Raw genomic sequence first — 24,273 nt, 5'->3', positions numbered from 1 at the left:
GGAGCTGCTGAAACCAAAGGAAGAAATGATGACCAGCTGAGCAAGAGACTTCAAATGGTAGCTTGAGAAGACAGAGTAAAGCATTGTAATAAAATGCGCAAAGACCTGGAGAAAACCAAAAAGGAAGAACACGCTCTGCATGACTCCAGCTGAGAGAATGAGTTGCAATATTGAAGGGTTTCATGGGCAAAAATTTGAGTGGTACAGGAAGCACCAAAAGAAAACAGAAGTAATACATACAGAGTCATTGTCCAAAAAGATACAGATTGGCATTCAGTCCTTTCAGAAAGTAGCATGTGATTAAGACCTAATGGTGCTGAAGGAAGAAGCCCAGGCAGCCCTGCAGGCATGGTGGAAACAAGGTCTCAGGAATTGGTGAAATACACAGAGATGTCTCAACAGACAGACACTGCGCTGGAAGTGCTCACTCTATGCCGAGAAGTTTGGAAGACAACTGACTGGGCAAGATTCATATATGTGCCTATACCAGAGGCTGTGAAGCTCTCCAATCAGATATTAATATCACATGCAAGTATAATTATGCTGAAAGTAATTTTAAAACAGGTGCAGCAATTCACTGATAGGGAACTGCTAGAACTTCAAGCTAGATTCAGAAGATGGTGTGGAGGAGGGCTATCATTACTGATGCCAGATGGGTCATGACTGAGAACAGAGAAAACCAGAAAGATGGGTTGTGTTTTATATACTGTGCAAAGGCATTCGACTCGGAGAGTCATAAAAATGTATGGGTACTGATGCAAAGAATGGGAATCCCACTGCACTTAAATGTGCTCATGCGAAACCTGTATAGACCAAAAGGCAGCCATTCAGCTATAATAGAGAGACACTACATGGTTCAAAATCAGGAAAGGTGAAAATGAAAAATCAGCATTGTATCCCTTCGCCATACTTATTCCATCTGTATGCTGAGAAATTGCTGGAGTATGTAGGAGGAAATGACCACGAGCATTGAAGGAAGCTTTATTAACAACCTGCAAAGTGCAGCTGATGCAACCTTGATTTCTGAAAGTGAGGCGGACTTGCAGCACTTCCTGCAGAATATCAAAAACTACTGCCTTCTATATGGATTACACAGTAACATCAACAAACGTCTTCGCAACTGGACCAGTAGGCAGCATTATTATAAACAGAAAATATTGAAGTGATCTTCATTTTCACTTCACAATCAACTGTCATGGAAGCAGCAGTGAAGACCCAAACTCTGTATAACACTGGGAAATTTTGCTGCAAAAGACCTCTTTAAGGTATTCCAAGGTAAAGCTGTCCCCTTGAGGTGGCATGGTACTTTCAATCACCTCATAAGCATATGAAACCTGGACAATGAATAAGAAAGACTGGAGAAGGGTGCACTTGAATTATTGTATTGACAAAGAATATGGAATTTACTATGGACTTACAGAAGAAGGAACAAATGTGTCGGGGAAAATGTGATACAGCCAGCATGCCCCGTGGAGATGAGGAAGGTGAGACGTTGGAAAAGAATATCATTACTGCGAAGCGATGCAGAGGGTCAGTGAAAACCAGGAAGACGTTGTTCAATGAAATGAACTGACACCGGGGCTGCAACAATGCAGGAATTGTAAGGATGGCTCAGGGTCCAGCAGTGTTTTGTCCTTTTTGTAGGTAGGGTTGCGATGAGCCTTGACCGGCTCAACGTTACCTTTCAACAGTGCATGTGAAGGCACCTTTTACACTCAAATGCCAGACAGATGCAATCTACCATGTGTTTTGTTTCAGTTGTGAGATCGTAACGTTTTCAAATAATTAGAACCTCATAAAGCACTCTCAAGCAATCAACTCTATTTAGAGAAATCGAATCTGCCTTTCCTGGTTCAGAACATCTTTCTCAAAAGTTGCAAAAACCCACTCAACTTTGTGAGCATTGAATAGTTGTGCAGATAAAGAGCCCTAGCTGTTGTAGTCTTTGGTGGTTAGGACTTAAATTCAATAGGAGAATGTTGACTTTATTAAACCCAGAAGTGAAGTGAATAGAGAGCAGGTACTCTAAGCTCCTCATTTTACAGATGATGGCCTGAGCCCCTGGACGCCGAGTAGCCTGCCCAGAATCACATGCTAATTGATGACAGATCTGGGGGTGGGATCTTGGCTCCTGTCATTTAAGTGTATCTCAGAAAGATGGTAAGGGCGTATGACTTAATGTGGCTGTCCCCTGAAACATGGAATTCTTGGAGAAAATGTTGGAAGAAATGTTAGGGCCTGGGCGTGCCATTCAAGCGCGTGACACCGTGAACTCAACGTGACCCACTTGGGGGGAAATGCAGTTGGGTTCTTAGTAATTCTTCACCATCACTCACTGCTCCTTTCCTCTGTAACAAAATTCTTCTCGAGCAGTCTCTGCAGTTAACTAACATTTTAAAGTACCGGTGTGAATGTGGCCTCCACAGGCTTGCTATGTGCACTTGGATGAGTAAACTATTAGTACAGATTAACAGTCTCTCTTTCTCTTCTCTCTAAGATTTATTGACATCTATATTTTTCGGCTTTGTGAGATGACTCTAAAACAACATAAGTGATGTCCCTCCCTCATCTGATAACTTGTCACATTTTCCTCTGTGAGCCATGTCTCAAGACAGAGCGTCAAGGACTCCCTCTGAGCACTGAGTGCCTGTGAGCCTGTCGCCCGTGCAGGCAGCACTTTGATCCCAGATGCACTAAGGGCAGAGCGTCCCCTCACCTTCCTCCCCATCCATTAATAAATCTACTTCTCCAGGGATCTACAGGGACTGTTTGTATGTTTGTTTGCTATAGTTTAATATGTTGGTAATTTGAGAAACTCCAGGGATCTAAGTCTTAGATGAAGGGGGAATTCATTTCACCAAGTTTTTATTTCATCCTTGGAAGATGTTGGAAGCAACTCCTAATTCTGGAGCCGACTAGGAAAAGCACTGTGTAAGAGTAGAATGACAGAATGATGAGTGAGCACACAGATTCTGGAGACAGATTGCCTGGGTTGAAATCTCAGCTCCTCTTTTTATTGTAGCTCTGTGGCTTTGGAGCAAGTTCCTTAGAGGCTCTAGGCTGCAGTTCCCTAATCTGAAGCCCTATCTTACAGAATTGTCGTGAGCCCTCAGTTAAAGGAACTAATCTTGATAAAGTGCTTAGAATAGTGCTAGATCCATCAGTGCACTTAATAAGTTACGATGACTTTAATGATCCTAGAGGGTCACTTTGAGTCAGAATTGACTGGATGGTGGTGAATTTTGTTCTTGTTTGTTTGTTTATGAGAAGAAGACCGGAGACCCTGAATACAAAAGGTTAACAAAAGACTTGGGTCCACCCAGGGGTGCTCCTGAAGAAAGGCCACTTGATCTTTCCCAAAGGTCAGCCAATGCAAACCCAAAGGAGCCAAGCTCCATTCAGATTCACACAGGTTTTCCATGAGTCGAAAGCCACTTTAGGGCAGCCAGTAAATAGGCTAAAGTTGCCCCCAGGTATGAGACACTATTCTATGTAGCTGCTACCATGCCCAAAGCTTTAGGATCCTGTAGTTTTGTGGGCACGACTTAATTTTTTCCTTAATTAGAATCACAAGCACACCTTGTAGTACCACCTGTCCCTCCATCCTACTGAATGAGAAAGGAAACAACAGCAAGACCAGATGCTTTGAACACCAAAGCACATGTCCCTGCAGCTCAGTGAGTACAGCCCCTCTTCACAGAGAACAGGGAGTCGGGTATACTGACTGAGGGGCCTCTGAACAGGCAGTTCCCTTGACGGGTGCACTGGTGTGTAACTCCTGGGCCGCTGTGGCCTTTTCCCCAGCAGCCTCCTGCAAAGGAGCCCAGAGCACTGGGCTCCCTTCCCTGGGAGGGGATTTCCGTGATGTGGTCCAGGGTGCTTCAGGGGGCTGGGCTGTGGGAGAGAGATTAATGGGAAGTGAAAAGAGAAACTTTGTTGTCCTTCACCATAAGGCTGTTTAGAGTGTGTGACTGACTCTTCTTGTGTTTAGGGAAAAGATTACTCATGAGTATTTTCTTCCATAGAATATAAAGAACCTCAAATTACTACTTGCACCCCCCACCCCCTCCTCACCCACCTCTCTCCGTGGCAGTATGTCCTCCGCAGAAACTTCAGCATTTCACTCTCATTTCCCCTCCCAAGCGGGATTCGGTTCTGTATTTGCTTCGGCACCCAAATAAGCTGTGAGCCCTAAGCTACCTCTTGCCTTTTTCCTGTTTCTAACGCAGCATCTTCTGCTCTGGGACCCTCTCAGCACCAGGCGTTTTTCTAGTGTGAGCTTGGCTGGGACCCCCGTATTTGCACCCCATGGCTGGCTCCAGACATGCTCCTCTTGTGAAAGCGAGGAAGGGGAAAGGCCGCCCTGTCAGCTTGCCAGTCCCAAGGAGACGTCACTGGCAGCAGAACGTCAAAGTGAAGCTCTGCTTCCAGTTCCAACATTGGGATCTTGCCGAGTCACCCCGACCCCCCCCCACCCCACCCCCGACTCCCACTGCCCTGTGATTCCAGGCATACTTTTCAGGGTGACTGGGAAGAGTTGGGACACCTCCTGTGTCCCTGAGCCATTTTAATAAGCCCAGTCAGGGGTCTAAAGGAAAACCTTGAGTTGCCGTAGCAGTCATCTTTTATGTATGTATTTATTTACTTGTAATACCCATAGAGCAGGAGCACACTACCAATTATTTGGTTTGATAATACCATTTGTTTCCTAGGTGGAAAAAAATTGCCCTAAACTAGAAAAACAAAATTCTTAATGACTCACTTGCAATTGTGTCACTGCGTGTAGCATATTATAAAACTCCTTATAAAAGGACTCCTTTTGAAAGGATTTCATGGGTTAGAGCTGGGCTGGGGAACCTTGGGGGGCCATTTGGAGATTGATAACATCATTTGCGGGCCATGCAAAATGCTCAACTTAAAAATTAACTTGCTAGACGTGGTTGACCTTTTCATTAACTCACCCGGAATGTGATGGCTAGAACGCCTTCTCCTTGGTGAGGCTTGTGATGTTAGCTGATACTGTTGATTTTTCCAGCCTTATGTGGCCCTTGGGCCAGACGGTCCCCATCCCTAGGTTAGAGGAAACCAGCTACCCTCCTCCAAGACTTTAGCACTTTGCAGAGACTTTGAAAAGAGCCAACAGTCACGCTAAGTACTTCGGGACACTCTCCACTCTCTGAGAGATCTGAGCCTTACATCCCCTGCCTCCCACAGGGCAGACCAGCAACCCATCTAGCCAACTGGTTTAAAGTTCAAGGGTGATTCTTTCCAGGACAAACTGAGCGACGCCCATAGGGCACACTCACTGTCTCCTAACAGGTGTAAGCAACGTCTGTGGAGAAAAACAGCAGCACTGGTTGGCATGCACTGATTTCACCCCGCTCTGTTTCAGCGATTGAAAAGCACAACACAACTTAAGAGAACGCTGCTGTAAGCACACAGCTTCTTCGAACCCAGTGACTCAATGTTTGGTCCCAGGATCACCTTATATTCTTAAAAATGATCGAAGACCCCAAGTGCTTTTGGCTTATGTGGGCTATGGCTACCAATAGTTACCATGTTGGGATTGAAACTGAGAATTTAAAATTTATTTAAAAATTATCCACGTATCTGCTAACATTTAAGTATATATTAACAACTATATTTCCAAAAAATATATTTTTTTAGTGAGAGAATGGCATAGTTTTATATTTGCATGAATTTCGTTATTGCCTACCGTAACAGAAGATGACTGGATTCTCATATCCGCATCCGCATGCAATCTGTTACAATATCACACATCATGTAGCCTCTGGAAAATTCCATTGCACCCTTGTGAAAGAATGAAAGTGAAAAAGGAAAATAACCTCTTAATATTATTATGAACATAAGTTTTCCTTTGTTGGTCTACTGAAAAGGGGCGCCCACAGGTCCTACCACCACACTGGGAGAACTCCTGTGCTGGCTCCTTCAGTCATGCATCAAGATGCTCCACAGCAGTAAGGTAACATAAGCCCATCATTAGGATGGTAGAGATCTGGCCTGGACCACCTTTTCACCCTCCACCTCATCTCTCTCTCCACTGGGCTCCTGCCCCACTGAGCCCCTAGTCCCACCCCCACCAGGCGGTTGTATAACATGGGCTAAAACACCCTCTAGTTCCCAGATCCTTGCCTAATGGCTTCCCAGGGGCCAAGTGAATTGCTCTTCCTGGAAGACGGTTCAGGGAACACTTCATTATTTGGCAGCTCTGGAAGGTCAAGCCCAGTTCTGGGCAAGTCCCACTTTAAAAGACTTTGGACTAGACTCAGATCAGTGGCTATGCTAAGGGCCCCTCCCGAGCAAGCTCTCTTGTGACTTTGGAGCCTCCTCATTGGGTACAGCCCACCTTGATCTACAACCTTAGGACACCTCTGAATCAAGACAGGCTTGGGACTGGGCAAGGAAGAACAGGGCCTTCCAACTCTCAAAGATGTTTTTGAATGAATTTCATTTTGCCTCTGAATAAAAAGTTCACTTATAACACACATTGGCACTTCTGAGGCCCCAGTTTTAACCAGGGGCCCAGAGTTGATAAGGAATCTTCAGACATGAGACGTAAGTGGGTTAACTACGCAGAAATCTTTCCCCTTTATTCCAACTCGCACACTGATAAGACTTTTTTCCTCCCCTTCTCTCCTCCTTTCTCCCTTGCTCTCCCAACAGGCTTGCAGCCAATTTACTGGAGCAGGGATGACGTAGCCCAGTGGCTCAAGTGGGCTGAAAACGAGTTTTCTTTAAGGCCAATTGACAGCAACACATTTGAGATGAATGGCAAAGCTCTCCTGCTGCTGACCAAGGAGGACTTTCGCTATCGATCTCCCCATTCAGGTGAGAGTCTGAACCCATGACATATGCTTATGCACCTCTGAGAGTCTGGACCCTTGACATGTGCATATGCTCCTGTTCATCTGCGGTTGGTCCTTACCACCGTGGGTGTCAACACCCCCTCACAGTTGAGCACCCAGAGCACCAGGAGAGTGGCAGCTCAGTAGAAGAAAGATTCCATTGACAAGCCAGATGAAGGAGGAAGGGAAATAGCTTCCAGGTCAAACGGAAACCCTCGCCATTCACAATGACCCATTGTGCAACCCAGACAGAGAAGCAAGAAAGCGTAGAGTTGTGCCACCAAATAAGAAAAAAAACACCATTCAGTCTTGCTCTCTGCTCCTTCCCCTGCTCCTAAGAGGCAGGGACGTGAGCAGGGCTGAGGTAGAAGGGTGAAGGGAAGTGGAGTTGAGGGAACTAGGGACAAGGACCGGGAACTCTGGAGATCTAAGTCACTAAGGAAAGTTTAGAAAGAAACTCGAAGGACTGCCGATGGTTTTCCTTAGCAGTATTGGATTTTCAAGTAAGGCCATAGAGGGAGATTTACTTCAGTAGTGAGTATTTATTTGTACCTGTAAAGTGTATTGCCGGCATGGGTAAGACTTCCTACAGGCCTCCTGATTCCATTTCTTACACCATGGGGACATTTGAAGATGCAGGACCGCTGTATGCCAAAGGGAAGCCTTGGTCTCTGGTTTGTGCCTCTTGAGGGGCCGGTTACTGATGTATCCAGAGGACCTCATTCTGTCCAGTCTCATTGGGGCCCCCAGCTTTGATGGAAGTCTGGCAGAGCCCTGTTTTATCCTGACTGGCACAAAGTCTTGGCCTCGTCCCACAAATGCTCAGCCCGTATTTACTCCTGGAGACCTGCCAGCAGTTAATAAAGTAACCGTCATGCGGAAATGCCCCCCATCACAGGAGATGAGATAAGGATACGGAACAGTACGGCCTCTGCTCTTCCCAAGTGCAGGAGACCGTTGTACGTGACGACGTGCAAAAAGGGAAGTGTAGCCATAGATGGGACTAAAAATTAAAAGTTTGCATCTCTGAGAATGGATCTTTTTTTTCTTCATCTTTTTAAGTTGTACAGTGCACATAAACATACCTGGAACGTTTTACCTCAAATCACTGCTTTTTATCATTTCAGCCTAAGAAAACTTTAAAATAGCCAACTTACGTAAATAAATGAAACTTCCCTAGATAGTTCCTTTTATTGCAAAATAATTTCCTTTTCGGTTGCAGTGGAAACTGAAAGATGCCATACTCACAGAGGCAACGTTGCATTATCTGGAGGAGAGAGAGAGAGAGGCAGAGAGCTCGAACTCTTCAGTTTTCTGATGGACCCATTTATGGAAAGCGAGCAAGCCGGGGAAAGCCCCGCAGCCTGTTTTCACTTGATCTGACTGAGCCCTGGGCAAGCTTTCCTCCCAGACGCTTTGTAAAGTCCCTCCTCGCCCTACTTCAAGTGCTTCTTTTTATCCTGGGATTCTTTCTCTCAGGCAGGACCTCTGAACTTAGGAAACTTGTCTGTCGGCTCAAAGCCGGAAGCAAAGACAAGGAAACCTGTCAACAGTTCCTTGCCCCTCTGTCAAGTCTGGGCCCGATGGGCCCCAAGGAACAGTGCTGTGCCTGAGGCAGTTCACGATCAGTTAGAGCAGTGGTTCTCAGCCTGTGGGTCGAGACCCCTTTGGGAGCCGGACGCCTCTTTTACAGGGGTCTCCTGATTCATAACAGTAGCAAACTGACAGTGATGAAGTAGCAACAGAAATAATTTAATGGTTGGGGGGGTCACCACCACAGGAGGAACTGTCCTAAAGTCACGGCAGTAGGGAGGTTGAGAACCACTGAATTAGAGTCAGGATTGCAGTGGCCCAAAAGGCAAAAGGAAGCTGGCGAAGGGACAGCAGAAATAGGTTAGGTCTCGGGTGTGGAGGGAGGAAGTCAGTTGGAACTTGAAGGCTGGGCTGTATTTAGTAGGCGTGGAGGGGCCATTGGGGTAATTGGAGCGGTGTTGTTTTGTTGTTAGGTACCGGCGAGTCAGTTCTGACTCATATCGACGTCATCTGACACAGTAAAACTCGCCCATCAGGGTTTCTAGGCCATTTTCTTTATTGGAGTAGAAAATGAAGTCATTCTCCCAGGGAACTGCTTGGTGGGTTGGCAGCTGAGCACTTGACCATTGCACCCCATGTGTAAGAGAGTAGAACTTCTCCCTGGGCTTTTCAGTGGCTGATATGCAGGCATCTCTTCCCTGGTGTCTCTGAGTAAACTCAATCCACCAGCCTTTTTGGTTAACTGCTGAGCACTTCCGTGTTTGTACTATTCAGAGATGCGTGCATATCAGTCACTGAAAAGCCAGGGAGCAGTTCAGACGTTGCAGAGTTCAGCTGTTCAGGTGTTAGAGAGGCAGTTTCTAGCTGGATTGCCAGGGAGCTGAAGGGTGGTTGTGATGAGGGCTATGCTTTGGACTCTTTGAAAGGTAAGCAATAGGGAGATGATGAGGAAGTGGTTGTTCAGGAGGCCTGCCAGCTCCCTCAGGTGGGAAAAATGCTCAGAGATAAGGCCCCAGGCTAGTCTCTTGTGCTTTGTTCTACTGACTTTGCCCAGGGGAGCCTTCCCTGGCTCCCCTTGCTTTCCTAATGCCACCGTGCTCCCCTCTGCCCACCTCATTGTGGACGAGGTGTTAGTCCTCTTGTATCCTGGATCATTTCTACTTCTGTCACTGCCCCCAGCACAGATACTGTTGTTGCCTGTTGTTCGGTGCCATTGAGTTGGTACCAACTCATGGCGAACACTGCCCTGTCCTACCCATCTTCACAGTGGTTGCTGTGCTTGGCCCACTGTTGCAGTCACTGTGCCTGTGGATCTCACCCCGTAAGGGTCTTCTTCTTTTTCGCTGCCCCTCTGCTTTAACCAAGCATGATGTCCTTTTCTAGGAACTGACCCTTCCGGATAACATGTCCAAAGCACGTGGATGCTGTCTTACCATCCTTGCTTCTAAAGAGCATTCTAGCTGTACTTCTTCCAAAACTAGTTTGTTTGTTCTTCCGGCAACCCAGGACATAGTCGGCGTCTTCAACAGCACCATAATTCAAATACGCCAGTGCTTCTTCGGCCTTCTTTATTCAGAGTCCAACTTTCACATGCATAGGAGGCAATCGAAAAGACCATGGCATGGGTCAGGTGCCCCTCAGCACACACACTGTTTATGATTGCTTCTGTTCTGTGGCCCTCCCCTAGAGTAGGGAGTGTATCCTATGGAGTTACTGTGTGTCCAACATCTAGCACAGAGCCTCGCATCCAGTCGCCACACAGTTCAGGGAGGTGGATTGGCAGAGTGGCTGCAACAACCGCAACAGCTCAAAAGTAGCAACTGTGAGGATGGCACGGGACCAAGTAGGGTTTGTTCTGTTGTAAAAATTAGAACTAATTCAATGGCTTCTCACGATGACAATGATAGATATTGACAGAATTATGACCCAGATTGAGAGTACCTTAGAGTCCAGGTGAAGAAGTTTGGATTTTATTTTGTAGGGTTTTGACCAGGAAAAGATTGTAATCGGAGTGCTCCCTTCTCTGGGAACTGACTTTGGCAGCAGTGCATAGGATGGGTTGATGGCATCAGTAAACACAGGAGAGCGAGTTGAGTGCTATTGCTACAATCCTGATGTGAGACAACGACGTCCTCAACTGGATTGATGAGGCCAACATACGAGTCTTGTAGGCACAAAGTGATCTGCTCAAATGGGAGCTGATTTGGAAATCATGGTAAGAGTTCATTTGGGAGCATTCCGTGCCAGGATATTCACGACCTATTCTGCTCTGCTCTTGGGAGTCCTAAACGAGGCAGACCTGAGCTGGGAATCCTAGATCTCTGTGTCACCCCATCAGGATCTGGGATACTGCCTTTTTGTTGTAGGCAGTCTAAGGAAGGCACCCACCAGGCTTGCATGAGCAGAACATCAAAGTAGCACCTGTCAATCGGGGCCGGAAGAAAACACCTCACAAAACCGAGTCTGGAGAACAGAACCATGACGGCATAATTGTGTTGTCTTCATTGATGTTCTCTATTTTACTGCTCTCCGTTTTAATATCCATTGCAATGGTTACACAGAATTACAAAGTTCGTGATCAATGGGTTTATTAAGGAAGTTAGGTTGCAATGCAAGTGAGAAATGCTCAGGACAGTTGGTTTTCAGGACATGTTATAAAGTTCTTTCAGATCTGCTAATAAATGTCTAAAGAGGCTTACCACTCTGCTGTAAGCCCCAAACTAAAGGAATTTAGCCCAAATTCCATGAGTCAGCAAACCCAGCTCCTGGAATTCAATGCCTAGAGGCACCCCTGCTCCGCAAGCCAGCCTCCTGCACAGAAGCCCGCAGCCTTACTTGCTCGGTGGGTTGGGAAGCCCATCACTCTGTTCAGTGCTCTGACTCCTGGTCCTGCTGCTGATCCAGGAGCTTCGCGGCACCAGATCCCCGGTCTGGAAGACACCCTCCACTCCCGGCTCTTGCTGGTAACGAGATTGCCCTTCCTGCTTCTCAGAGAGTGCGTTTAAAACACAACAGGATGGTACCCCAGGGAATTCCCATGACTCACAGGTGAATCCTGTCAGTATCTTCTCCCCCTTTCTTAACCAGACCCATGCAGGTAAAGGTCATTTGGTGGGAGTTAGCGGCTTTAGCTAGTAGAGCCACATTCAATAATTTACTGCCCCTGTCATCTCAAAAGACTTTTCTCTTGAAGAGGCCACCCCCAGGAGTGATGGAGGCTGTGATGTAGCTGCTGGCCCAGCTAAGACATTGTTTGAATCATCAGATGGAGCATTTTGTACATTTGACACAGCCTTTCTGGGTGTAGAGGAAATCCTGAGGCCTGAGTTCCACACAGGACTCTTCCAGAAATCACATCACTTCATTTGACCTTACTTTCCTCAAACCCAGAATGAGGTATTCACCATGTGGATCCTAAGTTCCCTTTAACACTTAATAATTCAGCCCAGCTTCACCTGCTAAAGCCATTTAAGCTTCCAACGAGTGGGCAGTGCAGCCTCCCACCTTGCCGGCAGTGAACAATTGCTTTTATCCCCTTCAGCCCGTATGCCTTGTGACACCTACACTCCCCCCAGGTTTTCTCCCCCATTGTCTTTTCCTGGACTATGGGGGTGCTGAATATTACCCCTCTCCCCAGCTCGGTCTCCTGTCTGATGCCCTCGTAGGTATGCTCACCGTGCAGGAGTCACGGTCCTTAACCTGATTCAGCAAAAGCTGAAGTCAGTGAATTACAATTAGCAAGTATACCATTTGTAGTAGATAGAGCGCATAACACCGTAACCAATACAGCAGTTGTTGTTCGCTACCCCTGAGTAGCAGATCAACAGGTCTTTCTTCCTAACGCATCTTAGTTTGGAATCCACTGCAACCCATTACACATAACAATTCACAAACCTGCACAAAGGCACAGACAGGTGTTGACTGTGCGTGAGGTTTATTTGCTGGAATCTAACCCCCACCTCCTGCATGGAGGTGAGAATTTAACCACTGCCCCCATCCGAATACAGCTGTTGTTGTTGTTGTTGTTGTTGTTGTTGGGTTCCTTTAGTCTGTCCTGATTCTCATCATCAACCTTATGTGCAGTGGAATCTCTAACACTGCCCAGCCCTGTGCTAAATACAGTACCATCATTGAGTTCCACCATCTTTGACTAATTTAACAAACCACACTCATCTTCGCTTCTGCCCCCATTTTCAACCAGTAAGACAGGGCACCTTTGCAATGTATTTTAGATAACTAGATTTAAATCCAAATGGAGGATTTCAGGATTGAAGATAAATGGAGTTTTTTTGTTTGGGGATCATCTCCCAATCTCAAGAATACAAGCAGTACATTTATAGCATCTGCAAAGCTAGTGGACCAGTGTTAAAAGCTCCTAATTTTATGAAACCTTACCTAGACAGCCTTGCCCTTAAATAGTAGAGCTTGCTCCTTAGATGCTTTTGGGGTCATTTAAAGTCAGGGATGCATTTGGTTACCTGGCCGCTTTGAGAGTCAAAAATTCAATCAGCTAGCATTTATATTAACTCATAGTTAGAAGTAATTCATTGTGTAATATCCAGGCAGAATAGATTTTTGTACCCATTATTGATGTGAACAAAGAAAACACAAGTTATTATCCGTTAAATGTATGTTGACCATATCTCAGTCATAACAAAAGTGTTTTTTTCAAAGTTTGTTTCCATTCACTTCAGATATATATATTTTAGAAACTAAAGTAAAATATAAAAAACGAAAGATATATATTTTTATTTATAATTTACTAAGATTACTAATATGAAAATGAGTCCTTTCATATGCTAGAGCCTGGTTGCGCTTCCAATACACCAAACCCTTTGTCTTTGGAATATGCTTTGCTTTTGTCCTTCAAAATGTAGTTAAATTTCCTTTCAAGGTTAAACTGAACGTACTTGTCTTTTAGCTATACATAGTTATTTAAAATAATTTGCCTATTAATGTCCGTGAAGCCATCAGAAAATTTGCTGGCGTGTATGGCCATATCAGTGAGCTGGTTCAGTGTGAATTCTCAGGAATGAGGGTTCGGTTCAAAGAATGGGGTTTGTTGCACCTTTGGCCTGGAGGCGGCAGCAGGCACAGGCCAGAAGGGGTGGGATGAGCCCATGATGGGAAACCATGTAGTTTCCTAGCATGTCTCGTGTCTCATCAGCTGTCTTAGTAACCTCAGATTTTCCCGTTTACTCCCTAGCCACCTTAGGGCAGTGGCTTTACTGTGCCTGCTTTCTAGCGGGTGTTTTCTTGTTGAGAATACCACATTCCATTGTCCTCACAACCTCTGCCCCCCCTTTTCTTCTCCCAAGACTTTATGTTGTAAGATAGATATGAAGCTACAACTCAAATAATAGTTCCAAAGTAAAAGACTAGGTTTTTGGTTTTGTTTTATGAGCACAGATAGCACGCAATATTAAATTGAAAAGGTTTGTAATCCAACCAGCCTGCAAAAATAGATGGAATGCAATACTTAGAAAATGGGATCGAATAGAGTCATAAGGCCAAGGAACAAGCCTATTAGGGAAAGCAGTGGGATCCCACTAAGCCTATTCCTGTACTCCTCTGTTCACTGTAGAACTGAAGATAAACGGAAGGTCTGACATCTAGGACTCCATTTCGACCCTGTCACAGGCGGAGAGGACCCAACAGCGTTTTCTGACAAATCTAAAAGCGTGGTCCTTATGCAAGTCTTAAAGAATTGGTCGAAAGGAATGGAAAATCTGAGTGAAAACAAAAGAGAAGAGAGAACTTGGCAAATTTAAGAAGTGTTCCTACATTGAGGATGTGTGTGTGGTCAATGCTCACCTTGGGGCAGAGGGTAACTGACCCACTCAGTGTGAAGGAGCTACTCTAAGCCGACTAAAGCCGGAGAGGTTAAGATTGTAAAGCCCCATTGGAGAGGCTTTGGGTAGCGTTGCTGATGACAGTATACATTGGGTCCAGCCTTCTGGAAAATAGCAGTGTATATAATAAGAACTCTAAAACTAATCACACCCTTTCACTAATCATTCTATTTTGGAGACGCTACCCCCCAGGAAGCAATCCAATAGAGGAGTGAAGGGAGGGCCCTGAACAATTCTGTTTTTAGTAGTAAAAACCTGGAAATAGCCCAACCACACGCAGCATGAGGCTGGTTGAGCAAACTCAGGGAGTGTAAATAAATGGAGTATTCTGTAGCTTTATGACCATTCAGTCCATCACTCATTGGATATTTATCCAATAGTTTATGCCTGGCTTTGCAGATCATGTTCAGGATTTCAAATGTCATTCTAAAAACAGGTAGAAGCTACTCAGGGCTTTAAGCAGAGGATTGCCTTGACAATGTGCAGGGCTGGCAAGTGGATGTGGGCAGTCACTCTGCTGGGATCTGGTTACAGGGTGAACTTGTGCTAAGGTGGGTTACAGGGAGGAAGTGATTCAGGAATGTACAGATCTTGGTAACCAAGTAAATGTTGAGGGAGAGGGGAATTAATACTCCCCAGGCTCCTCACCTGATAAATTACGCAACACCCTCAAGTTTATGAAAACGTTCGTTGTAGACACAGTAAATGTGTATGACATCCAAGTGCAAGGGTCTAAGAGACGACTGAAAGTGGTTTGGGAGTTCAGAAGCAATGCCTAGCTGGGGTAGATTTGTTTTAGACACTCTAATTCAGAGGGTCACATTTGGCCTTCTGCCTCTTTGTCAGAAAAACAAAGATGTCAGCGCCTCCCTAGCAATGAAAACTTTTGTACGATAGCCCCAAATCCAGGATAAAGTGTAGGTATCTGCTTTGGCAGGCCCTGAATTGTTCCTGTGCCCCCAGGGGGTGCTGTTGCCCACACTGGGAAACACTGCTGCAATTGAAGCCGTAGGAATGTCACCATTGCCTGAGAAAAAAGAACAGTGCGAGCCCAGGGGAGCCTTGGCATTGAAGGGTTGGGTAAGGAGGGAAACCATGAAAAGTAAGAATCTCTGAAGTAAGAAAGAAGGTTCTAAGAGGAGAGTGGGGATGGTTACTCCTATGGGGTCAGACAAGTCGCCTGGTTTTGACAACAGGGAGGTGGCCTCAGTAGGACCAGCGTGGCGATGGTTGGAGTGGACGACAGAATGAAAGAACCTGCCGAGAGTGGAGGGAGAAGGGGGGTGGCGGAGGTGGCTGGCTATGGCTGCTCCAAGAAGCTGTGACCTGACGGGGAGGAGAGAGAACAGGAACAACATCTGGAGAGGAACGTGCGAGCGAGCGAGCGAGCGTGCGTGCGTGTGTGCGTGCTCTGTGTCCTGAATCTTAGAATTTACAGGAATCACTTTAAGAAAGAAAATGTAACATTGTGCTCTGTGTCCTGAATCTTAGAATTTACAGGAATCACTTTAAGAAAGAAAATGTAACATTATAAATACAAATATTCCTAGGACCCCTCCCAGGGGCCAGTGAAAGTGGGGCCCTGAAACTTGCTAGTTCCATGGCACATTGCCCTTAGCACATTGCATATGCATGTATGAATTCTGTATGCATGTGTGTAGATATGTTGTAGAGGGGCCACCCAAAGCCTGGCCTCTTGATTAGTAGGCCTTGCCTGTGTTGCCTAGCACAGTGGGAGCCTTTTACAGTTAGTACTAGTTGTTTCCTTTCTCGGAAGACGGAGGAGATTTATCAAGAATCAAGTGGGTCAAGAATTATTTTTAAAAGTGCCTTTTGAATTTAAGCCAATGGTCATTAGCTAAGGTAGGTACAAAGTGCTTTGGGCTCATGTTCTTTATTTTTAATAGGCTAATAAATATAACTTATATTTGAATAGCTTCTTGGTTCCAAAGATATTTCTGTTAATACAGCTTTTTAAATGTGATCTCCTGCATGGACAAAGATCTAAGGAATACATCAAGAGAAGAGCGGGCTGGGTGTTAGAGGAAATAGGAGGGAGTGGAGTTGGAGCCGGTAAGGAGGGGCATCTTCATTTATTCTGAAAACTTGTAGATAGACCCATTTTATATTTTTTTCATTATTTTATTTTTATTGGGATGTAGTTTACATACCATACAGTTTAATCATTTAATTATGGAAAGGAGACTTGTGCAAGTGCCACCACAGTCAATTTCAGAACATTATCTTCTCTTACTCATTGTCGTTAGTTCCTCATCCCCCACTCCCTCCCCTGCTGTACCTCTAAGCAATTATCAGTCCTATGACTGTCTGTTGAGCTACCTATCCTGGGCTTCATACACAGAAAATCATACAAAACACAAACAGGAAGCAAACAAACAAAACTCAACAATGACTAGGCAAAACAGAAAAGCATTCAAAAAGAAAGCATAAAATATTTTAAAAACTGAAACAAGTTTAAAACGGCTCAAAAGGGAACTCAAATGATAAGGTACTGGTTGCATTTTAACCTACCCACATCTGTCCTAATCAACTGTACAGTGCCATCTGTCTGATAGAAAGGCTCCTCACATCCCTGGACTATTGTCAGAGGAGAGTCACTCGAGCCTTAACCCTTGTGTGGTCCCTACTAATGGATTTGGGCTTCCACTGTCATCCATAGTCTTCTGCAAACCAAATTTTCAAAATTTAAGCTCGGATACCATTCCTCCTTTCAGATTTGGAATTTTTTATTTACGATCCTTGGATCACACAGGTTGGTGTGCTTCTTCCATGTGGACTTGGTTGCTACATCATTTAAATGGCAATTTATTTGAAGGCAAGCCTTTAACACCCCCAACACTATTCTTTCTGATAGCTGACCACCATCTGCTTTCTTCCCCACTCTCTGCGATAGCACTTACATCTTTAGTGACCTCTTCATGAGGGCGGATAAAAAGACCTGTCTCCATCACGAAGAACCACGGTGGACGGGACTACCCAGGAGGCCAGATTCCACCTGAATAGAACTTTCCAACAACTGTTGTTGTTCGCTACCACCGAGTCAACCCCACTCATGACAGACCCCTGCACAGTGGAACAAAGTGATGCCTGATCCCGTGCCCCCTGTGCAATCAGCTGGTATCAGCCCCTTAGAAGCCATAGAGTTTTCATTGGGTGATTTTCAGAAGAGGGTCCCTAGGCCTCTCTTCCTGCCCATCTTAGTCTGGAAGCTCTGCTGAAGCCTGTGCAGCAGCACAGCAATAGTCAAGCATCCATTGACAGGCAGGCAGTGGCTGCATGTTTGGTACATCGGCCAAGAATTGAGTGTGAGTATTTTGCTCTGGCAAGATGCCTGTCCCTAGGAGTGCTCAGCCACAACTCCCTCTTGCTTGGGTTAGGGAGACAGGAAACATTTATGGAACAGAAGTCTGAGTCAATCTAAAAGAGCCTTTAGGATCTTGTTCTAGGACTAAGATTCCAGACTCTTCTGATCATTTAAACAGTGATGACCTGTGAGAGGTGGAATTCAGCTGCCATATTTTTACAGGTTCCCCAGGTGTTCCACCTTTGACGGATGCAGTCGCATCACTTTCAATCACTCCTTTTAGTGAAAAGTAACTGGATGTTGTCCTTCTCTGATAGGTGTCCACCTTTCATAGGTTCTGGCTCTCACGGGTTCTGCTGTCTTACTGACTCACGCACATGAGCACGCATAGTTAGTTGTTTTCCCCACCGAACTTAAATGTCAGCACTGAGACAGCCACATGGCCTGTCGGGGAATGGACCAGCCTAGCTCTGCAGTCCATGGCAGGAGGAGTAAGGAACATCCTGCCTCAGGACCTCGTAGGCAGTGCCAGCTAACATCTCACACCTGACCAAAGAGAAGCGGTTCCAGCCATCACACTGGAAAAACCAAACCTAGCTCACCACCATTGAGTCAATTCTAACTCATGCCAACCCTGCAGGACAGGGTAGAACTGCCACTGTGGGTTCTGGAGGCAGTAACTCTTTATGGCATTAGGAAGCCCAGTCTTTCTTGCGCAGAGTAACTGGTAGTTTGAACTGCTGACCTTGCAGTTAGTGGCCCAACTCATACCCACTACACGACAAGGGCTCCTTCAGCCAGCACACTAGAGGTGAGTAATCAAACGATTGCCAGGATGACCCAAGAATGATGTTATAAATATCCAAATGGCTCTGGGCATAAAAAAAGGTTCCTCATCCACCCCTGGTCTAGCGTCTTAGAATTCAGTTCATCCCTGGCCTAGAACCTTCAACTTTGGGCCCATGCTCCCACCCCCTAGCCAGCGCTCCCAGGCAGCACTCCCGAGTGTTCCCTAACCTGTTCTCATGACCAGCTTATGGTTTAGCTAAGGAACTGACAGAGACCAGCTTGGTTTGCCCCTTCCTCCTGGCTCTCCTGGGTTCACGGCACTCGGTGGGAGGTGAATCTTCTATGCCTGGCTCCCTTTGCCAGCTGGGTGAGATGCAGCAGAGAGCCAGCCCCAAACACCTGAGAAAGTAAAAACTCCAGCCCATGTCAGCCCTACAGTGGGCTGAGCCCGGCATTGGGGTGAGGTCTCCAGAGACGCAGGGTGAGAGAGCCGCCTCAGCAGAGCAAACCGGCTTCACCTTTCCTGAGGAGAACGCAGCACTGGTTTTGGCCCAGACACCTACCCCCCTGTGACTCTGCCTCCAAGATCTCCTTAGGGATTTACAAGTGACCCTCCACGACTTTGATAACTCCAGTGATAATAGAGATCGTGGTGATGAGTACTGGTCGTGGTGACCACAACAGCTGTGAAACGTTTATAGCACAAGTCCCCTTGTTGAGTCCTCACAAGAACCCCAGCAGATAGGCACGATCCACATGGCGATGTTACAGAGGCGGAAAACTGAGGCGGAGGGAGGTTAAAGAATAAGGCTCAAGTGGAAACCATTGAATTCCAGAGCCCAGATCAGCGGTTCTCAACTTGTGGATCACGACCCCTTTGGGGGGTCACCCTTTCACAGGGGTTGCCCAATTCATATCAGTAGCAAAATGACAGTGATGAAGTAGCAACGAAAATAATGTTACGGTTGGGGGGGGGGGGTCACCACAACATGCGGAATTGAATTAAAGGGACACAGTGTGAGGAAGGTTGAGAACCACTGACCTAGATGCTGAATCCTTTCTGCTGGGTCCCCTGACTTTCTATGCCCTGGCGGCGAAATGGAAACATGGGAAAGAAAAGGGCTTGCCCATCTCTAACCCACTGCCCTCACCCCCATCCCACCAGTTTCTCCAGGCCCAGCTGCACACCCTCCAGAGGGCAGGGGAGGGTGCAGCCCCCCATGATGCTTCCCAGCCCCCCTCATTGGCTGATGGCCATGGCCCCGTAGGAGGTGGACGTTACTGTGGGCGCTCGCAGAAGCACTCAGACAAGCTAACGGTCAAGCTGGTACCCGGGTTTGGGGGCTTTATCCCAGCGGGACCCCTGCATTCTCCGCCCTTCACCATGAACACACCGACTTGCCTCTGGAAATGCTCAGAGCTGCCCCCTCACAGGACTAACTTTGTATTTCCTGGCTTGCTCTTCCAAAAGGGACACGCTAATTACTGAACACCTCTTTTTGGAATAATAATCACCAGGGCCCGCATGTTTGCGTGTTGTCCTTCTCTGCCCTGCTTACCCCCGAGAGAAAACCTCCATCAAGCCCGCAGGAGAGGACCCAACCAGCACGAGGCTGTCTGTGCGGCCAGGAAAAGTCCAGGATGGGGGTCCAGCAAGCCACACGAGACCGAGGGTTGAAAGGGGGCTGCGTTGTGCAAAAGATTAAAATAGGACTGTATTTCAGGCGCCACGTCCGTGTTTCCTCAGAGACCGCATCACCATGACTACTAGTTTGGGTTGGATGTGTCCTGAAGCCCATCCCAGATCTAAAACGGTACTCACCGTGTGTGCTAGGCTCAGGCTCGGTAGGAAGTTCCGCTGCACATCTTACCCAATCCGGAACAGCGCCGTGGCTGACGGCCTGTTTCCTTTGTAACAAAGGGCCTAAGTGGTACCGTGTCTTCAACTTTTAATTGGTTTGGTTTTTTTTTTTTAATTTTGTACAGTAAATACGTCCAATATAATTAATTTTGTGAAAAAAATCAAATCCACTCCCATTTAAAACCATTCTGACTCATCGTGACCCTTAAGGGCAGAGTAGAACTCCTCCTGAACGGCTTTTGAGATGACACAACTTGACCACAGCAGACAGCCTCATCCTAATCCCTCAGCACAGCTGGCGGGCTTGAACTGCTGACTTTGTGGTCCGAGGTGCAGTGCATACCTCACTGTGCCTCCAAGACTCCTTGGAAGTCTGGATTACGACCAAAATCCAAAAGGAAAAGCAGGAGAAAAGTCCAAGTGAAGTCATGGGGTCCCCCCAGGAATTACTTAGAATAGTAATTAGGATAGGAGATCTGTGGAGATCTGGGTTCGTAGAAAGAACGAAATGAATATGGAACATTTCTGAGGCTCATGCTGAGTTTAAAAGGAAAAATAATAATAAAGCTGTATCGAGAGCCTTAAATATGCAGTTAAATTAAGTTGTTAATTAAATGATCTGTTAAAAAATGGCTAAAATTAGTGTGGAAGGCCCATTGTGAGGTACAATTGTTGACTGCTTGAGGGGGTGGGCAGAGTGGGGGGGACAGTCAGAAAGAAGCCTGTGGTATTTGAAGGATTATTCACCCAGCCCGAAGTGGGTTTCGAGGCACCCACCTGCATTTTGAACTTGGGTCTCAGCCAAAGGGGTGGGATAAGACCTTGACAGGGTCTGCGTGTGTGTGTGTGTGTGTGTGTGTGTGTGTGTGTGTGTGTGTGTGTGTGTGTGTGTGTGTATTCAGTGGACACTTGCAGTACGAAATGCATATATCAGAGCAGGGTGCATGCCTCCTGCCTCCCGCAAAGGGGCTGGCGTCTGGAGATGACTTTCTCGAGGTTGGAGAACCTTGGAGAAGTGCCTGTATGTGTTTGAAAAGGAGGGAAGCATCCCAGCATGTGCCAGCTCCCTCTCGGGCATCTTCCACAGGGAGCATTGCTGACCAGGCGTCTCGTGTTGATTCTCGTCTCGCTTGGCTTGAGGTGCAAGATGAATGGGAAGTTGTCCATAAATCCAACACCAAGCCCACCGCCCTGGCTCACTGCGACCCTATGGGACAGGGTTTCCAAGGCCAGTGATCTTTGCAAAAGCAGATGGCCGCATCTTTCTCCTATGGGCCAGACCTCTCGATTAGCAGCTCAGTGCTCAACTCGCAGTGCCACCAGGGCTCCTCGTGTTGTCGGTGAAACGTTAAGAATGTTCACACTTAATGGCTTAATAATTCTTCAAGCAGTTTCAAATGCAAGACAAAGATACACGTGCCAAGAAAAACATAGCAAAAATTGAGACAACTTAAACTTCCCGTGAAGTCGCATCCATCCCTGCGATGGGCCGTTATCGTGCCGTGACTGAAGCCACTCAGTAACGTGAGAAAATCTTCAGAACCGAACATGGGAGGGAAGAGAAAGGAGAGTAAGCTGTTAAACTAGACGTCTGATTCCAATTGTATTCATGTAACTATGGATGCTGTGCTATGGAGTCCTGGAGGTGTGGTGGTTACACATGGGACAGCGATCCTCATGGTCAATAGTTCAAACCCGCCAGCAGCTCCTCCGGAGAAAGACTGGGCTTTCTACTCCCATAAACAGCATTGGCTCCATGGCAATGGGTTTCTCCCTCCTAGAGATGGGTTAGTGGTGGTTCTTGTTTTCTTCCTGGCTGGCTGCATTCTCCAGGTTTTTACCAGGAAGGAATATTCCCTTCATCAATACAAAGGCTGGATGGGAAGATCGCCTTGCTGTGGTCTTTTGAGTTCCCAGCCCCTATGTCCACGCCACGGACCTCAGCAGCCGGTTGGGATCACTGCCGTATCCTCAGCACAGTGCCAGACGTAGAGCAGCATGGTGCACAGCAAGTCCTTGTTGTGTAATGCATTCCCATGTCTCTTGTGTGCTTTTCCTTCCCAGGTGATGTGCTCTATGAACTCCTTCAGCATCTTCTGAAGCAGAGGAAACCTCGAATCCTTTTCTCTCCATTTTTCCACCCGGGAAACTCTATCCACACGCAGCCGGAGGTCATACTGCACCAGAACCACGAGGAAGGTGAGTTAGGAGCAGTAGGTTTCTGCTTCCTTGCTTTCCGTGTAGACACATTCAAGAGGTTCAATTGCTAACTTGACAAGTTCATGCTGTGTCACTGTGTAATTCATTTTGTATTATGCAAGTATTTCCTACATACTTACAGTGTATCGAAGAAGGTGTTGGGGAAATGCCATGAAGAATAAGATGTGCTCTAAGTTCTCTGAAACACAGCATCTAAGTGAAGAAATGAGATAGATAAATACAGAATGTGAAAGAAAACAAACCTCCAGAAACGCCCTGCCATCGAGTCAATTCCAACTCATAGTGACCCTATAGGACAGAGTAGAACTGCACCTGCTGGTTTCCAAGACTGTAACTCTTTTTTTTATCATTTTTTTTAAAAAAATCATTTTATTGGGGGCTCATACAACTCTTATCACAATCCATACATACATCAATTGTGTCAATCACATTTGTACATTCGTTGCCCTCAGCATTCTCAGAACATTTGCTCTCCACGTAAGCCCTTTGTATCAGCTCCTCATTTCCCCCCTCCCTCCCCATACCCCCTCTCTCATGAACCCTTGGTAATTTATAAATTATTATTTTGTCATATCTTACACTGTCCAACGTCTCCCTTCACCCACTTTTCTGTTGTCCATCCCCTAGGGAGGAGGTTATATGTAGATCCTTGTAATCGGTTCCCCCTTTCCAACCCACCCTCCCGGTATCGCCATTGTCAGCACTGGTCCTGAAGGGATCATCTGTCCTGGATTCCCTGTGTTTCCAGTTCCTATGTGTACCAGTGTATATCCTCTGGTCTAGCCAGATTTGTAAGGTAGAATTCAGATCATGATAGTATGTGAGGGGAGGAAGCGGGGAGGAAGCATTTAGGAACTGGAGGAAAGTTGTATGTTCCATCGTTGCTACACTGCATCCTGACTGGCTCATCTCCCCATAACCCTATAACTTTTTACTGGAATAAAAAGCCTCATCTTTCTCCCAAGGAGCAGCTGGAGGTTTCAAACCACTAACCTTGTGGTAGTAACCCAATGCATAACCACTATGCCACCAAAGCTCCTTGTACAGAAGTATAAAAGCATCACTAATAAGAGGCAATGCAAAGAGGCTGGATCCAGAGATAGGGAACCGGGTCAGCGTCATGAAGGCGGTAGCTCTAGAGGATTCCTCGAAGTTCCAGCAGGATTCTGATGAACCTGTGTCAAGTGGAGAGCATTCCAAACAGAAAGACAGGACCAGGGGAAGTCCTGGGGATCAGAGCAGTCAGGTGGCTTAGCCTGGAGAGCTTGTATTCCCTCCCCCTGACATTCATTACAAAGGATTCCAAAGAGCATGCAGTCCCATTCCTAGTCGGCCTCGAAGTTCCCTTTGTAATAGGCATGACTTTTAGCACTCCATCAAATGTTCATTGTGGTGGATAGGGTACCGTTCGATGCATAAGAAAGGACATTCTGAACACAAGGATACAGTAAGAACAGTATTTTGGTGTGCACGACCAAGTAGAGCCCTATTTCTCATCGCAAACCATTGTGTGTATCTCAAATATTCATTTGTTGGTTTGTTTTGGTAATAGGGCAAAACTTTCAATAGTATTCACTCACAAAGACAAAACCATGCCGACCCATTTCTTTTTTTTTTTTTAATTATTTTATTGGGGACTCGTACAATTCTTATCACAGTCCATACATACATACATTGTGTCAAGCACATATGTACATTTGTTGCCCTCATCATTCTCAAAACATTTGCCTTCTACTTTAGCCCTTAATATCAGTTGCTCATTTTCCCCCTCCCTCCCCCTCCCTCATGAACCCTTCATAATTCATAAATTATTATATTTTTGTCATA

The 24,273-nt window shown here is 46.2% G+C and overlaps 1 protein-coding gene across 3 annotated transcripts in view; it reads left to right on the top strand.

Annotated features, from left to right (window-relative positions):
• The window catches only part of ETV6 (ETS variant transcription factor 6), a 305,035-nt gene that overhangs the window by 230,712 nt on the left and 50,050 nt on the right, over nt 1-24,273 (top strand). For all 3 annotated transcript variants that reach the window (XM_045293264.1, XM_004716208.2, XM_045293263.1), the window contains exons 3-4: nt 6,685-6,849; nt 22,291-22,425. In XM_045293264.1, coding sequence (XP_045149199.1) covers nt 6,685-6,849; nt 22,291-22,425 — 300 coding nt within the window. The remainder of the gene's footprint in view (nt 1-6,684; nt 6,850-22,290; nt 22,426-24,273) is intronic.

This window comes from Echinops telfairi, unplaced genomic scaffold, assembly GCF_000313985.2.
Source record: "Echinops telfairi isolate 266 unplaced genomic scaffold, ASM31398v2 ScPeMD7_1957;HRSCAF=2489, whole genome shotgun sequence".
NCBI lineage: Eukaryota > Metazoa > Chordata > Mammalia > Afrosoricida > Tenrecidae > Echinops > Echinops telfairi.
Note: the sequence above shows the minus strand (reverse complement) of the source record. Positions and strands in the feature narration are given on the sequence as shown.